Genomic DNA, 17,554 nt, shown 5'->3' with positions numbered 1-17,554 from the left:
TAGAAATGGTACCTGTACATACACAACGTAAAATGCACGCATGTTGGAAATATCTTATAAGTTTTTACATATTCGCATTGGGTAGTTTTAATTCATGTATTCAATAGTACGTTTTCTCGCTTAACACATTATCTTTCCTTGTCCCCTGAACAAACACCTAATGAGGTTTTACTGAATAAACTTATCTCCAAAATCAGTCATCCACATTGCTCCATATTTTGAGGTGTATCACTTCCTTTCTTAAATTCAGTACATAGTTTTAAAAGTAAGCTATCTTTTACTTCAGCCTTTATTTCTAACGAGTTTACGAAAACATGTTTCTTTAATTTTGAATTATGCTTATAGAACTCCAGTCGACGAGTATTACTAATCGGCTCCGACATTGCCTTCTAGTTTGAATGCGATGAGTAGCCGGCTAGTGCACATAGCAAAAATCTATACTGAAGATGATCGATCACATTCAGTATAATCGCTGGAGTGCATAAATATTGATAATGGAAAAATGTACACCCACTTAATCGCTTGTAATAACAGATGCATCAGTTATAGGGTTCTCGCTGTAATCAAAGCATAATACAAAGTTTAATATAGGAGTTTTCAAGAGACAGAAAAAAGCTGTCGTTACAACAAAGTTCTCACTGTATGCCGTACTCACTATAACGGACTTCTACTGTACTGTATCAGATATAATTGGTTGAAGAGATATCTTTTATAATTACTATGCTTTACCTTCATAACTTCTTAACATTAGCAATAAACCATAGAAAAACTATAAAATTCATTGTCATAATTGTTGTTCTGTGTGAACTGATTAGGAGGCCAATTAGATTCCCAAATAGGTATAGCTGTTTGTTGGATATTCTCTCCCTTGACATGTAGTTGTGTTCTGCATTCCACTCTTTATTTTAGATCATCCTTACTTTTAATGTTACTGGTTATTTTACTACCAAAGTAGCAATATTTATATACTGTACTTCCTCAACAATTTACTATGTAATAATTCCTGGTGGGCAGAGTAGTTCAGATGGTAGAGCGCTGACCTTCTAAAAGTTGGAGGGTTCAGTCCTGGCTCAGTGCGACTTTATTTGAAAGTACTCAAATACACTAGCCTCATTTCAGCAGAATTACTGGCACGTAAAAATCTCCTGTGGGACAAAATTCCAGCACTTCAGTATCTCCAAAAACTATAAAAGAGAGGATGTAAATCATTTATGTACAGTAATTTATTATTCCTGTATCACTTGACTTCATACAGCCTTTTTATTTTATTTATTTATTTATGTGTTTGTTTGTTTGTTTGTTTGTTTGTTTGTTTGTTTGTTTGTTTGTTTGTTTGTTTGTTTGTTTGTTTGTTTGTTTGTTTAAATCTCAGCCAATTAAAATTTTAATTAATTAATTAAAATTCTGTTGAGAGTCCAGGTCTTATCATCAGAAGGCAAGGCAATTTCATGTACAGTATATCTGCCTGACCACTATAAATTGTCTGTGACACTTCCTGATGACTCCAGGCCTCATTCATATAAACAATTGTATTGTATATTTTATGAAGTGGGTGTTCCTAAGAATTAATTTACAAGCAGTACAGTGTTTAACTGGTTGTAGTAGCAGGGTGTTATAAAAAATAATGTATTTTTACTTTCAGGTCTGCTGCATGATACTGTGAAGAACTTCTCAGAAGTAGCTGAAACATTCCACAAGAAGCTGGCCCATGTTGATAAAACAAAGTATGTGAGAATACTTGTTTTAAGAATATAGTATTTTCAACACCAAAAAAAAAAATTTAAAGGCATTATATTATAGAACTTTCAGGTTAATTTGCTAGCAGTCAAATGGCTCAGGACATTTGAGAGGAAAGGGTGTTCATATGATAATAAAGCCTTTATTAAGATGAAAGACCTGAATGCATCTATGTGATTGGTTCGAACCCCACCATTGGCTGCTGTAAGATTGCTTTCCATGTTGTCCCATTATCGCACCAGGAAAATGCTGAGGCTGTACCATAATTAAGGGTATGGCTGCATCCTCCCCAGTCCCAGCTCCTTCCCATCCCAGCATTGCTGAAAATTTGTCGGCTTTAGTGCAATGTTAAACCACTAGCCAAAAAGAAAATAGTTTACCTGTTGCCTTATTCTCAAGAAGAGTACTTGAGGTTGTCTTTTCATCTAAGCTTCAGCCGTCCACATCAATATTCATTGCAAAAATTAATTGTTTCTATGGGTGCATTGAATTTTTCTAAATATGGTCACAGAATTTGATAGACTATTATTTGGTTTTCACTATGCACTTAAAAGAAAATTGCTGCGAGATATAACAATTTCAAAGTTAAGTATCTTTTCATTACATTTTAAAGTAGAGATTATGATGGTTATTTTTGTGAAGTTATAACTCGCATTACACCTTGTACCTGTTACAACAAAGTCTTCAATTATGATGTTGCCAATCTTGTGTAATGTTTCGCAGGGGACCAAAGATTGATGAGGTCTTGCATTGTCTTCATGGAAGGGACACAGTAACTTGAGTGACATAATTTATTTGACCTTTTCTTTTTTGGTCTGTATTGACATTTGCCTAACAATCTCACTACACTGAAAAACAGGAGATGAGTTTGCCTTGTCAGTACTGTTAAAAACCTGTTTAATACATATTAATCTAGTTGTACATGTTTTGAGAACACAGTACATTCTCTTCATCAGCAAAAGATATTTCCTAAAAATCTTGAGGACTTGCTCATAAAATACTACATCATACTAGAAACCCTTACAAATAAAAGTAAGAGACTATTACTATAATAAATTGATTCATCATCTAATAAAAATCATCTCATTCCCATTAACAGATTGCAGTTAAAAAACTTCAGCTATTAGATAAAAATAAAGATTATTCTCCAATTTTACTTCAAAATTATTTTTATGTCTCTTCTTTATTAGTAAAGTCTATATTATAATCTCCTTGATAATAAAAACCTTGTGTGTATAAAATCATATTAAAACTCGGTTTCACATTGCTGCTCCATTTGTCCTCCTTGTTGGGGATAAAACTTCTTAATAGATAAAAAGTTGTGAACCAGGTTGCAATCAACTCGTCCATTATAGGTTTGGTTGCTTGTCAGCTGTGAGTATTGAGTTCTGTTTTGTAAACAAGCAGCCATACCTATACTGGACAAGTTGATTGCAATCTGGTTCGCAAGATTTTATCTATTAAGAAGTTTTATCCGCAACAAGGAGTACAAATGGAGCAGCAATGTGAAACTGAGTTTTAATACGATTCAACACACACATGGTTTTTATTATTGAGATTATATTGACTTTATAAAGAAGAGATGTTTATTAATAATTTTAAAGTAAATTTGAATAACAGTTTTTATTTACATCTAACAGCTGATGTTTATAAATCGTAATCCTGTCAATGGGAATGTGATTATTTTTTTTTATTAGAAGATGAATCAATTATAGTAATAGTTTTATTTTATTTGTAAGGGTTTATAGTACCATATGTGATCAAGTCCACAAGAATTTTAGGAAATATATTTTGCTGATGAAGAGAATTTACTGTGTTCAAAACATGTATGATTAGATAATATGTATTAAACAGTTTTTTTTAACAGTATTGATAAGGCAGACTTATATATATAATGTCCATTTATTTTGGAAAGACCTCCTGTATTTACAGGCTGCCACTAAGAACAAGGTAAAACATATCAAATTTTCTGTACATATCTATTAATTAAAGAAAATTAAAAATTAGCTGTATAGGTGGTGTCTCAGGATCTTTATGGAGCCTTGGAGGACGAGGGTCGCAATTTCAGGGATGAGCTTCATTGGGAGTTGGAAGCACTTCCATGTGGCTACGAAGTGACGAGGTATGGTACCGTGAGCTCCGATCATTATCCCTATTATTTCGATTTCCTGAAGGTGGTATTTAGATTTGTAGTAAGGGATAGTGGGTTTGTATTTGTTAATCTCTTCTAGATTAACCTCCTCTTGCTGACCGCTATGGTGCTCGAACCTGACAGTCGGATCTAATATGAATCCTTGAGAGCTGTTGTCTTTAAAAGCTATGATGTCAATTCTCTGCGAACTACCATTTAGGGCCAGTCCATGTACCTCCTCATGTACATTGAATCCCTTCTTTCTCAGTTCTTTGGCAATGAAGGATCTGATCTGATGGTGCCACATGTTTCTTAGGAGCTCCCCACGTGTGCAGAATCCCAAGACATGACCAAGAGTTTCTTTCTCTCCGTGGCAATGCCGACAGAGGTTGTTGTCCAGGGATCTGCCTGGCACTAAATGCACCGCAGAAACATTAACAGTCATCTTTATAGCCTCTCTCCACTCGTTACAAGACAGTCCAGTATGATCTTGCACCCAAGAGTTTGCTGGTGTATACTCTTTGTGAAGTTTTACTTTGAGTCCTTTTTGCAGTAGTGAACACCAGGGGGTGAATTCACATTCTCGTAGCTCTTGACGGATCTTCTTAGTATCGTTTTGGGCTGTTTTTGGTGGTTATTTTCTGGGTATCAACGTTTGTTAGTTTTAGTCGTTATATACATTCCTGACTCTCTGCTTGAGAATCCCTCGAAGCGACACCAAGTGGATGTTTAGTCTTCAGCAAGATATTGCAGGCATTATTGCATTGTAGGTAAACTTCCCACGATGTTTTAAAAAGAGCGAGTCCTTTGTATTTCTTTACAGTGTACAGCATGCCATTTGGGGTATCCGTCGGCAACTCTCCTTTGTTGCATTTTTAATCATTTTATCACTATCGGATAAACATTTCTGTGCGATTTTCTTCAAACTGCATGTCAGGAAAGGGTATATCAGGTTGGGACAGATTGAGGAATTGAGTACTATGAGCTTTTGGTCTTCCTTAAACAGTGGCGACGATGTTAGATTTTGGAGGTTATTTTGAAGGTCTTTCATTACAGCAGTCTCGTCAAACACTAGAGTATCCCTAAAGGTAGTTCCAAGGTAACAAATTTGTTCGCCATCTCCGATTAAGTCAGTGCTACAGTCTTCCTCCACGGATAGCGACCCTTGCTTCAACTTGCCTCGGATTACACATATCCCTGTACACTTCTGTGGATTGATATCAAGACCAATTTATTCGAACATCCTGCAGACGAGTTGAGTAAGATCTAAGGTGGCTTCTTTGTTCTTCCCGATGATGCCGGTGTCGTCAGCAAAGCCCATTATAGTTATAGATGATAGTTCGGGTGACAGAGATGCCCCGTAATGCTGCAAGAAACTATCTTTGCTGAGCTTGTCTAAGATATGATCTACGGCTAGGTTATAGAGGGCTGGTGATAATGGAGATCCCTGCACCTGACCTCTCTTTATGAGGATAGGTTTTGTTCTACCCTTCTGCAATTCGATTTGAGTGATGTTCCCGGTCTGAAGATTGGAAACTACGTCCCTGAGTTCTGAAGGTATTCTTTCGGACTGTAGAGTTTTTAGAAGGTCGCTGTGACCGATATTGTAAAATGTCCAAGAAAATTACCGTGGTGTCTTCTTTCCTCTGTTTAGCAGATTTTAACAATGCGCCGAGAATGGAAGTATTTATAATGGTGCCTGGAATTGAACAGAATCCTCGCTGGTGTTCATTATAATGGATGTACTCACATAGGTGACTGTCAAGTACTCTATTACTCTCCTAATGACTGAACAGACAGTGATGGGTCGCCAGTTCGACACGGCCTTCAGATCGCCTTTGTTATATAGCAAAATTCTTTGTGCTTTCTGCAGATGTTTGGAAATTTCTCCAGTTTGTAGCATTCTGGTTGCTACTTTTGCGATGATAGCTTGTACGTCATCGTCTTTAAGGGCTCTCATCAAAACGCGATCTGGGCCCGGTGCAGTATCCACTGCGATATGATGGATGGCAGCAGTAATTTCCTCCTTCGATACGGTGGGCACGAACGTTTCATTAATTTCCACATGCTCCGCTTCAGTGATTTTTGAAGGGTAAGTTTCCCTTTGATGTAAATTTTCATGGGAAAACATATCGGAAAAGGAGCTATGGATGTATCCAAGGTCGTTTTTACACACCTTGAACTTGTTTTCCAATACCCGCCTCACTGCCTTCCATCTCTGTAGAACTGGTATTGGGTCCGTTCGTAGTTATATTTGTTTCGCCTTTTTTCGCAGGCATGTTTGTCTGCATGCTGTGGTTTTGACAAGTGACTGTGGTGTTTTTCGTTAAGAGCTAGACGGCGTTTCTTCCTAGCCTCATAAAATTTGATTGCTGGGTGTTTGGGGCCAGGCAGGTGGTTAATCGATGTGAAGAGGAGTGATGAAAAATCTTGAACCAATTTATTATAGCCATGATCGTCGCTGAACTGTTCAAATTTTGATTTCCAATCACGAATTTCTTGTTTGTACTTTATCAAAATCAAATCAAAATCTCTTTATTTGCAAATGAGGTGTCTACCTCGGTGGCAAATGGTACACTGAAATACATTATTGTCAAGCACTAAATATTAAATTAACAAGAGAAGAAAATTTTCCTATAATACAATATTATACAATTTACGCTAACAATGTTTTCTATTAAACACACAGCTCATCCTTAATAAATTTATATTGTTTACAAAATTCTACTTATAATATCTCCTGTGCTACTTACAAATATAGTCAACTGATATACAGTATGTGGAATTACTTCAAATGATACTGTACAACTGGTATAAGATTAATATTTACATTGCTTTTTTTTTTTTTTTTTACCCGTTCTGGATCCTAAGTAGCATAACAACCTGCTGCGTCTTAACCAGAGCCCCTTTTGCCACCACTTTTCAGAGTTCCTGAAGGGCCTTCACAGCTACCGTAGGGGTCCCAGGGCCCTCGAAGTCCCCACTGTACTTCACCCCTACAGGCAGTCCCCTACTTTGGCTGTCCAAACTCCTTAGACCAGGGGATGGAATTAATTTATTCACACACATTTTTTTATTTACAATAACCTGCACTGGTCGAATGCCCTCTAACACTTCATTTATTTTCTCAGTTGCTGTTTATTCTCTTCTTGAATATCTGTACAGATTTTGGAAAAGGATCAAACACTACCCCTGGTAAACTGTTCCACTCCTTCACACCCTTCCCAATGAATGAAAATTTACCCCAATCGCTTCTGCTAAAATTCCTTCTAATTTTATATTTGTGGTCAGTCCTGCCGATATAATTATTTTCCAACTGAAGCCTCTCACGGATATCTCCCCATGCTTCTTCTCCTGTATAGGCTCTATATAATCCTATAAGTCTAGTTTTCTCCCTTCTCTTACTTAAAGTTTCCCACCCAAGTTCCTCTAACATTTCTGATACACTACTCTTTCTCCTGAAATCCCCTGTTACAAATCTTGCTGCTTTCCTCTGCACACTATCTATTTCTTTTATTAGGTATTCTTGGTGAGGATCCCAAACACTGTTTGCATATTCCAATAATGGACGAACCATACTCAAGTAACTTTTTTTCTTTTAATTCTTTGTTGCATCCTTTAAGTAGCCTCATTATGACATGTAACGATCTGTATGCTTTCCCAACAATGTCATCAATATGACCCTTCCAGTGCAAATTACTTTCAAATCTCACACCTAAGTATTTGCACTTGCCATCTTTTGGGATAACTACCTCATCCAAAGTATATTCAAATTCAGTTTTAAAGCTCCTGTTTGTAAAAGTTGTAACAGTTGATTTGCCTCCATTAACCTTCATATTATTTTCTTCAACCCATTGTTGGATACTTTCAAGGTCCCTTTGTAATTCTGAACAATCCTCAATGTTGTTTATTTCCCTAAAAACAATTATGTCATCTGCATACAATCTGATTTTTGATGTTATATTGTTCCCTAAATCATTTGCGTATATTAAGAAAAGTAACGGACCGATTGTACTACCCTGTGCAATTCCCTTCCAAACTTTCTCTTCCTGAGATACATTATTTCCTACTTTGACTTTCTGAACCCTTGAATTTAGAAATGTTTTTATCCAACGTGTAACCCTTACGTCCAATCCTATTCCCTCCAATTTCTTTAATAATATTCCATGTTCTACTCTATCAAAGGCTTTGGAAAGATCTATGGCTATGCAATCTAACTGACCTCCTGAATTCAATTGATCTGATATGTCCTGCTGAAATCCACCAGTTGTGCCTCACAAGAAAATTTCTTTCTAAATCCATACTGGCTCCTTATGAACCAATTTTTATCATCACATATCCCTCTGATGTACTTTGATATTAAACTCTCCAGTATTTTACAAACTATACTGGTCAGGCTGATTGGTCTGTAGTTCTCTGGTTTCCTTTTATCACCCTTTCCTTTATAAATTGGTATTATTATAGATTCCTTCCATTCTTTTGGTATTACACTATTATTTATGACATAGTCAAAGAGAAATTTTAAATAAGGCACTATGTACCACCCCGTTGTCTTTAATACCTCCCCAGTAATTTGATCACTTCCTGCTGCTTTTCCTTGCTGAAGCAGTTGGATTTCTCTGAAAATATCTTCATTTGTGAATGAGAAGCTTCTTGTTTCCCTCTGTCTCTCTCCCTCTCTATCTTCTGTTTCAGTTTCCAACTCTTGACAATCATCTACTGAATCTCTAAATTCCCTACTAAATAGGTTTGCTTTCTCAGCATCTGTTAAATAGTGTTCACCCCCTTCTCCCACCATTGTAGGAATTTGGATTCCTTTTCCTTTTTGATTCCTGATATATGAATACAGCTTTTTCCATTTCCCTTTGTGGTCATTACCCTCTTGGAGTATGCCATTCATATAATTCTCTTTTGCTTCCTTTTTCACTCTATTCAGTTCCCTCATTAGCTGTTTTCTAGTTTCTCTACTCTCCCTACCCTCTTTGATTTTCCTGTTTACTATTCTAAATTTTCTTTTTAATTTTCTTATTTCCCTTGTATAATAAACAGGGTCTGAGGTCATTTTACCCTTCTTAACAGGTACAACTCTCTTCTCTCCTTCCCAAATGATTCCTTTAAATTTAGCCCAAAGTGTATCCACGTTACTCCCTTCGCTTATCCAACAACTGAATTGTGATTTAAGGTAAGTCCCAAATTCATCAACCTTAGTTTTTCTGTACAATTTCTTGTCTTGTGTAAACCTCTTATTAAGCCTTTTTGGTACGAGTCCTACATCCATTATTACAGCCTTATGGTCTCCTATTCCTTCAATTACTTCAGTTTTATCAACAATTTCCCATGGTTTAACCAAGAATACATCTAGTAAGTTATTGAGACGAGTCGGTTCTTGTACTACTTGTATAAATCCTCCCTTCCAAATTAACTTATTTGCCAGTTTCTGTTCATGGGCTTCACTTGCAGCTCCATTCCATTCAACTTCAGGCAAGTTTAGATCTCCCCCAATTATTACCATATCATTATTATTGTTTTTATGAGTATAATCTATTATTTTCGCAAAGATTTTCATGTCTCTTTCCTCTCTTCCAGGCCTGTATGTTCCTATAATTCCCACCTCCTTCATACACTGACTGACAGAGCAAATGCAACACCAAGAAGGAGTGGTTCAAAAGGGATGAAAGTTGGGGAAAAAACAGAGACGGCACGGACGAATAATTGATGTTTATTTCAAACCAATATGCAGGTTACACAATGCGCACGGCATCGACTCAGTAGGATGTAGGACCACCGCGAGCGGCGATGCACGCAGAAACACATCGAGGTACAGAGTCAATAAGAGTGCGGATGGTGTCCTGAGGGATGGTTCTCCATTCTCTGTCAACCATTTGCCACAGTTGGTCGTCCGTACGAGGCTGGGGCAGAGTTTGCAAACGGCGTCCAATGAGATCCCACACGTGTTCGATTGGTGAGAGATCCGGAGAGTACGCTGGCCACGGAAGCATCTGTACACCTCGTAGAGCCTGTTGGGAGATGCGAGCAGTGTGTGGGCGGGCATTATCCTGCTGAAACAGAGCATTGGGCAGCCCCTGAAGGTACGGGAGTGCCACCGGCCGCAGCACATGCTGCACGTAGCGGTGGGCATTTAACGTGCCTTGAATACGCACTAGAGGTGACGTGGAATCATACGCAATAGCGCCCCAAACCATGATGCCGCGTTGTCTAGCGGTAGGGCGCTCCACAGTTACTGCCGGATTTGACCTTTCTCCACGCCGATGCCACACTCGTCTGCGGTGACTATCACTGACAGAACAGAAGCGTGACTCATCGGAGAACACGACGTTCCGCCATTCCCTCATCCAAGTCGCTCTAGCCCGGCACCATGCCAGGCGTGCACGTCTATGCTGTGGAGTCAATGGTAGTCTTCTGAGCGGACGCCGGGAGCGCAGGCCTCCTTCAACCAATCGACGGGAAATTGTTCTGGTCGATATTGGAACAGCCAGAGTGTCTTGCACATGCTGAAGAATGGCAGTTGACGTGGCGTGCGGGGCTGCCACCGCTTGGCGGCGGATGCGCCGATCCCCGCGTGCTGACGTCACTCGGGCTGCGCCTGGACCCCTCGCACGTTCCACATGTCCCTGCGCCAACCATCTTCGCCACAGGCGCTGCACCGTGGACACATCCCTATGGGTATCGGCTGCGATTTGACGAAGCGACCAACCTGCCCTTCTCAGCCCGATCACCATACCTCTCGTAAAGTCGTCTGTCTGCTGGAAATGCCTCCGTTGACGGCGGCCTGGCATTCTTAGCTATACACGTGTCCTGTGGCACACGACAACACGTTCTACAATGACTGTCGGCTGAGAAATCACGGTATGAAGTGGGCCATTCGCCAACGCCGTGTCCCATTTATCGTTCGCTACGTGCGCAGCACAGCGGCGCATTTCACATCATGAGCATACCTCAGTGACGTCAGTCTACCCTGCAATTGGCATAAAGTTCTGACCACTCCTTCTTGGTGTTGCATTTGCTCTGTCAGTCAGTGTATTATCACAAACTAATTTTATCCCTAATATTTCATCCCTTTCATTGGTAAACCATTCATGTGAACAGTAAGTTTCCTTCACCAGAATAAACACCGCCCCTCCCTTTTTATCTCCTCGGTCTCTACGATAGACTGTGTACCCTTGTGGAAATACTTCTCTATTACCCACCCCTTCTTTCAACCATGATTCCACTCCTATCACTACATCAGTCTCATAAGATTCCATCAATGTACCAAATTTTAATTGTTTATTTACTACACTTTGACAGTTTACCAAGAGCAATCTCAGACCCCCTTCCTCCCTAAAACTTGACTGTTGCAATTGGGTAACTTGAAATTCCTTACTATCCTGAGTTTCTTTTTCTAGTTGACTGAGCCAGCTTGAAGAACAGCTGGCTCTTTCTACTAGTTTTCCTGGTCATTATTATAACTCAAGGGAGTTGCCTGTTTTACAGTACATATCTTAAGATTAATAAAATCTAGAACAATGTTTGCTATCTTTCGTTTACCTGAATTGTTTAGATGGAGGCCATGTTTTGTATAACAGTATCTCTCAAAACTGCTGCATTCAATAACCTGAGTATTCCAAAAATGTTTACAAATGTTAACAATATCTGTATTGACCTTGTCCACTTCAATGTTCACACACGAGTCTCTACTCAAATCATGCCTGTGGGGCACGTTCACTACAAAGACGTTAGTGTGGGTCAGCTTCCCTAGTGTATGTTTAAGTTGTGATCTTACATTCTTGGCGTCGTCGCGAGCTACATCGTTCGTCCCACCGATGATAAGCACTGCATCGCCGCTCCCGAAGTTCCTAGTTGCTGCTTCTACATTTTCCAGAACACTGCTGATAGAAGCTCCTGGATATATTTCTCCGGTTGCTGCTATATTCTCGTCGTTCATCACTCCCGCAATTCCCCTTCCTTGGCTATCACCAAACACAGCTACCTTCGCTGATTTAGGCCTAACTGGGTCTTGAATCTGAATTCTAGGCCTAAATTTTAAACTCGGTACGGCAATGGCAGCGGATCGCGATGATTTGGTTTCACGCGCGCGATCACTTTCTTCCAGAATTAAATTATTTAGGGCAGAAAACCTATTTCTGATGTTTATTTCCGGAAATTCAGTTGTAGATTTCTTCTTAGCCGGCCATCCACGAACTACTTGACACCACGTGCTCGAGTTTGTTACTTGTACCGGTATATCACTCGAAGAATGGTCAGTCCCAAATTCTAGCGATCGCAGTCTTTCTTTTAATTCTTGATTTTCAACTTTAAGAGTCTCATTGTCCTTTTTTAGAATGTTTATAATTTCTAATGCACTTTTATATTCCTCGTCGACTGTTTTCGGTGCTTCGTCAACGCCGTCCCCAACAACAACATTCCGAACACACTGCTCACAAATCCAGTCAACATTTTCATTAGTTTTTACGTCTCTAGGACAATTTCCACACTTATAATGCCACCATCAATCACATGAATCACACAACATTCCATTTTTCACTAATCTTCGACATTTTCCGCACTTTTCGTCACATTTTACGGTTAATTTACTCGGAGAATAAAACACTACGTCGTCATTACCGGGCGCCATTTTGAAAAAAAAATGATTTATTTGATATACCCCCGTCGTCGCTAGGATTGAGATCTTTGCTAGGGACTGGACCAGATGTATCTGTTTGAGTTACATTGACTGTGTGTTGTGAGATTGCCGAGTGCCATAGTCGCTGGTTTCACACCAAAGCGACTGTTGCTTGAATCCTGACCAATACATGCAGGATTTTTGAAATGAGCAGTCATTTTCCTGTGGTTTGGATTTCACAAAAAAGTACAAACTCTCTTGGTTTTTATTTTGTCAGAACATAGCACCCTTTCTGTGAATGTGTTTGCTGTGATTTCTCCAACAGGAAGTAGGACACATCCAAATTGATTGTGGGGCTAACTTGTTGTAAATAAAGCCACAGAAACTCCATATATATACTATACATACTATCTCCGATCCATTAATTCTCCTCCAACTCCCTCTATAATAATTTTACATGTGTCTACAGTATTTTCACCCTTTTATGGAAAAGAATAGCAACTCATACCAAAAATACACCTGGGAAACTGGAGTTGGTCAACGATGATGATGATGATGATGATGATGATGATGACCAAAAATACAACTCGTGCTCATACATATTGGAAGCTTGATAAAAGCATGCAGCTTCTATTGAAGTGCTATAAGGTTGTATTCTAAATATTAAGATAAGGCAATTTCATTTGATACTTTACCATACCACTTTATTTTTATAGAACCATTAAATTGCTATTATGTTCTTATTTATGAAATACACCTATCAACTTCTGTCATTTTTGCAGCTGACGTAATTCCATGATCGTATTATTTGAAATACCCAGCCATATTATCCATTATCCATTGTATATTCCACCAGTGTCAGAAATGGGTAGAAAGAAAACCATGAAGAACAAATTGCTAATTGAAGTCTGAAGAATCTGTTATCATTTTATCAAGTTCTCATTCTTTTTTCATATTTCAGTACACTCGAGATGAGGATCATGAACGATCAACTTTTGCAGTTGGAGAGAGCATTCCTTCATCATTCTCCTACTAGGAGAACCAGGTAATCTCATACTAATTCCTTTTACATATTTAATATAAAGTCAAATCTCCATATAACGATTACCATTACAACGGTAAATCCCTCTGTTGCGATTTAAAATATAGTTCCCGGCATAAAATGTATTCCTTCAATGTAAAAATTCCTTAGATATAACGATATCCTATATTGCGGTATATCTCTATTGAATGATACACTTGACTGGTCCCCAGTACAATATTTTCTCTCTCTACTGCAATGAAGCCCGGTAAAATGAAATGTTTGTTGCAGAGCGATACGGTGAGGGTTGGTACATGATCTCTCTTATTAAACTACCACTGCAAATTTACATTGGGCTTACTTTCGCCTCCTAAAGTTGTTTTTGGTTCATTTACTTTATAACAGGGAAATAAATATAACCACCAAATTGCTCATAACAATGGATGCTCCAGAAAATTTGTTAATAGAATGATAAGTGAAAAATGAACCAAAAACAACTTTGGTTGGAGATTGAAAGGCAAAAAGGAAATTTGTAGTTCTAACATTTTGAAATAAGCACTTTCATGAACTGGCTAAAATTTTCAGAAAAAGGAGCAATTGATTGATAAATTTCATTTTTTATTCCGTATTGATAGTCACCATAAGACATAAATGAAAGAAAAGTTCCACCTAATCAATACTATTTTATTGTCATATGTAGGACCGGTTTCGACCTCTCAAAAGGTCATCCTCAGCTACACTAGAATTGCATTTACATACTATGCCTCATATTGAGAGGTAAAGACATACTCTAGAATTCAAGGATTTTAAAGTGGTTATACCCATGATGAGAATTCAATATTATACAATTACTATAATATTATACAATTACTATAATATTGAATTCTCAGCATGGGTATAACCACTTTAAAATCCTTGAATTCTAGAGTATGTCATTAGCTCTCAATATGAGGCATAATATGTAAATGCAATTCTAGTGTAGCTGAGGATGACCTTCTGAGAGGTCAAAACCGGTCCTACATATGACAATAAAATAGTATTGATTAGGTGGAACTTTTCTTTCATTTATGTCTTAAAAGGAACAATATCGCATACAAAACATACCGCATTTACGCGAGTAATCCCTGCATATTTTAAAAAAAATATTTGAGGCATGAAATTGGGAAATAGTTTTTTCCATGGTATTTGAAAGTTTTAAACTGTGAATAATATTAAATTGCATGCAGTAATGGGTATTAGAATATTTTGTGACATGGCAAGGGTTGGCATTTCTGAATTACAAGTTGGCGGTTAATTAGAAATCGCCTAATTGGAAGTCCGATTTCTGCATTCCAAAGACTTTGAATTAACGAGGTTTTACTGTATCGCAAAACTAACATCTGAATTTGCTGATGTGTCTGTTTCAAGTGTTTACATTGCATGAAAAGAATCATCCACCACTGGTCCTGTTACTTTCTGAGTAAAAAAGAGACCGCGTATGAGAAGTGTTTTAGTCATGGAGTGTGACGAATTTGTTAGTCAGGAGAGGATTATAGTAATGCAAGAGACAACAAATCTTCCAGTCGACGGGTAATCGAGCCTATTGAAAGTTCAGATTAATTCAATATCTGCCACATAAGTAGACCTACTTGGTAATTTTCATGGCAAATATATTTCATAGCAGTGATAATGTATTTTTATCATCTCAAGCAAAGCAGCTATATCTGTAAATTTACATGTTCATATTTTCGTAAAGACCACGTGGACCTTGTGGAGTGATTTGAATGTTTGTTTATGCCTATATTACTCTTTGGATGGAAGGCATTTTGGTTCATTTAATTTTGTTTCAAAATGAGTCGTCCTAAAATTAGGGTTATGAATTTCATGTTTTTGGTCCGTATTGAACTGAGGGATTAAATACGGTAATAATACTAATAAGATAATTTTCAATTCAGATAATTTTTGCTCTACGTCGCACCGACACAGATAGGTCTTATGGTATGAAATGGCGTATGGCTTTTAGTGCCGGGAGTGTCCGAGGACAAGTTCGGCTAGCCAGATGCAGGTCTTTTGATTTGACACCCCGTAGGTGACCTGCGTGTCGTTATGACGATGAATTGATGATGAAGACAACACATACACCCAGCCCCCGTGCCAGCGAAATTAACCAATTAAGGTTTAAATTCCCGACCCTGCCGGGAATCGAACCCGGGACCCCTGCGACCAAAGGCCAGCACGCTAACCATTTAGCCATGGAGCAGGACGGTCTTATGGTGACGATGGGGCAGGAAAGGACTAGGAATGGGAAGGAAGTAGAAGGAAGCGGCCGTGGCCTTAAGGTACAGCAATGTATTTATAAAATGCTCTCCTCATGCCAAACGGCTCAACAGATCTGTCTTAAAATTTAATATTGGTTTTAAAAGACCAATATAAAAGAAGTGATGTATGAGTTTTGACAAATTTTAATTAGACTGAAAGGAACAAATTATTTCACATAGGCATAACTTTTAAAATATATTTTATGATGATCATGATGAGAAAAAACTAGATTGCCACTGAACTATTGAATGTATTTTAAAATTTGCACATTAGTTTGTTATTATGTTGTATCTGAAACTATCCTAAAAGTTTTAAGTAGATTGATTGAAAACTGTGGCATAAGGAGCATTTTGAATCTTGAAAAGTGCTGGAAAATAAATTCTGAGGAAAAAGAGATTGAAATTTTAGAGATGAACAATAGTTCAGTACCTGAATCTAGTTGACTTGAAACTACCCAGCACCATATGTTGGACCCTCTGCTGCCTTCTTCCTGGCCACACTAGCAGTTTTGAGAGTTTTAGTTTCCTTCGGGCTGTTTTGAACCCTTGTCGCCCAGACACTCCACTGTTGTCAATTCTACGCTTCTCCCACATTACACAAGTTTTCTGTCGTGAGTTGCTAACTTTAACACCCCTAACACTAGCTTTTAGTTTCTCACTTGCTTCACAACCCATGTTGCATTCAACAATTGCTGATGTTACAGCAATCTCCAGTTCTTTATTTGACACAAACACTTCCTTTGGACACTTAGCCCAAATTACACTATGCATTCCCCAGGCACATTATTTGGTGTAGGAATTTTAACTTCCCCTATTTGATCTTGCAAACTAGCATTTACATTCTTATTCCTGTTAGAAATGGCATTTTTCACTTTATCCAACACTTTACTAGGACGTTTCTTCCTGCTACGAAAAGTTTCAATTCTTCTTCCCATTATGTACACTGATAATTACACAACCTCAGAAATTCCAACCTCAAAAACTAAGCTGCTTGCACTGAGTAGATCCTGTTATTGTTTATGGATCATTTATAACACACTTATTACAGATATAACATTTAAGAAATTACAGAAAAGCAGAGTAGGCCTAAAACAGGAATGGTAAACTCAAAACGTGAGATCACAACTCTTTGTTTACATTCAACACATGAACAAGCTCCATCACTGAAATAAGCGCCAATTCCACTCGATACATCGATAGTCCGTAAGAATAGCCAACATAAAGACCACAGGAACAAAATTCCTTACATTCAACCCGCACGCTCAATTCAAATTTTTCGAAAAACAAAACTAAAGATATTCATGTGAATAGTGTCGATGGACGGCAACGCCCACTTGCGCCGGGTCATTTAAATGGCCGCTAAGGGCTTTAAATGGCTGATATTTAAATAAAACAAAGCTCAAAAGAAAGTACAAGGTATAAACACTATAAGAACGTAAAAAGGTAAAAATGGATTTTTTTCACAATTTTCATCAAATTTCACCGATACATTGCCTTAAATAGGTCAACTACTGAGGCATTGGAATGTATGAACATAAAGCTGGACACGTAAGCAAAGAACAGCGGTGACCTTAAATAAGTGATGGCTGATAATGTTATTTATCAAGCTGAACCTTCGATGTTCACGATTACGAGCATACCATAGCTGAAGAGTTTATTCTCACTGACAGAATGGCAAAATTAAAACTGAAAGAAGCCAACACAGAAGGTATACTGTAATGAGTGAAGTTAACCAATCGACTACA

General features: G+C 38.1%; 1 protein-coding gene across 3 annotated transcripts in view; it reads left to right on the top strand.

Annotated features, from left to right (window-relative positions):
* Positions 1-17,554, top strand: part of LOC136858225 (N-acetylated-alpha-linked acidic dipeptidase 2) — a 277,870-nt gene that overhangs the window by 255,931 nt on the left and 4,385 nt on the right. For all 3 annotated transcript variants that reach the window (XM_067137610.2, XM_068225454.1, XM_067137611.2), the window contains exons 14-15: positions 1,643-1,724; positions 13,453-13,536. In XM_067137610.2, coding sequence (XP_066993711.2) covers positions 1,643-1,724; positions 13,453-13,536 — 166 coding nt within the window. The remainder of the gene's footprint in view (positions 1-1,642; positions 1,725-13,452; positions 13,537-17,554) is intronic.

The sequence above is a fragment of the Anabrus simplex genome, chromosome 1 (genome assembly GCF_040414725.1).
Source record: "Anabrus simplex isolate iqAnaSimp1 chromosome 1, ASM4041472v1, whole genome shotgun sequence".
Taxonomy (NCBI): domain Eukaryota; kingdom Metazoa; phylum Arthropoda; class Insecta; order Orthoptera; family Tettigoniidae; genus Anabrus; species Anabrus simplex.
Note: the sequence above shows the minus strand (reverse complement) of the source record. Positions and strands in the feature narration are given on the sequence as shown.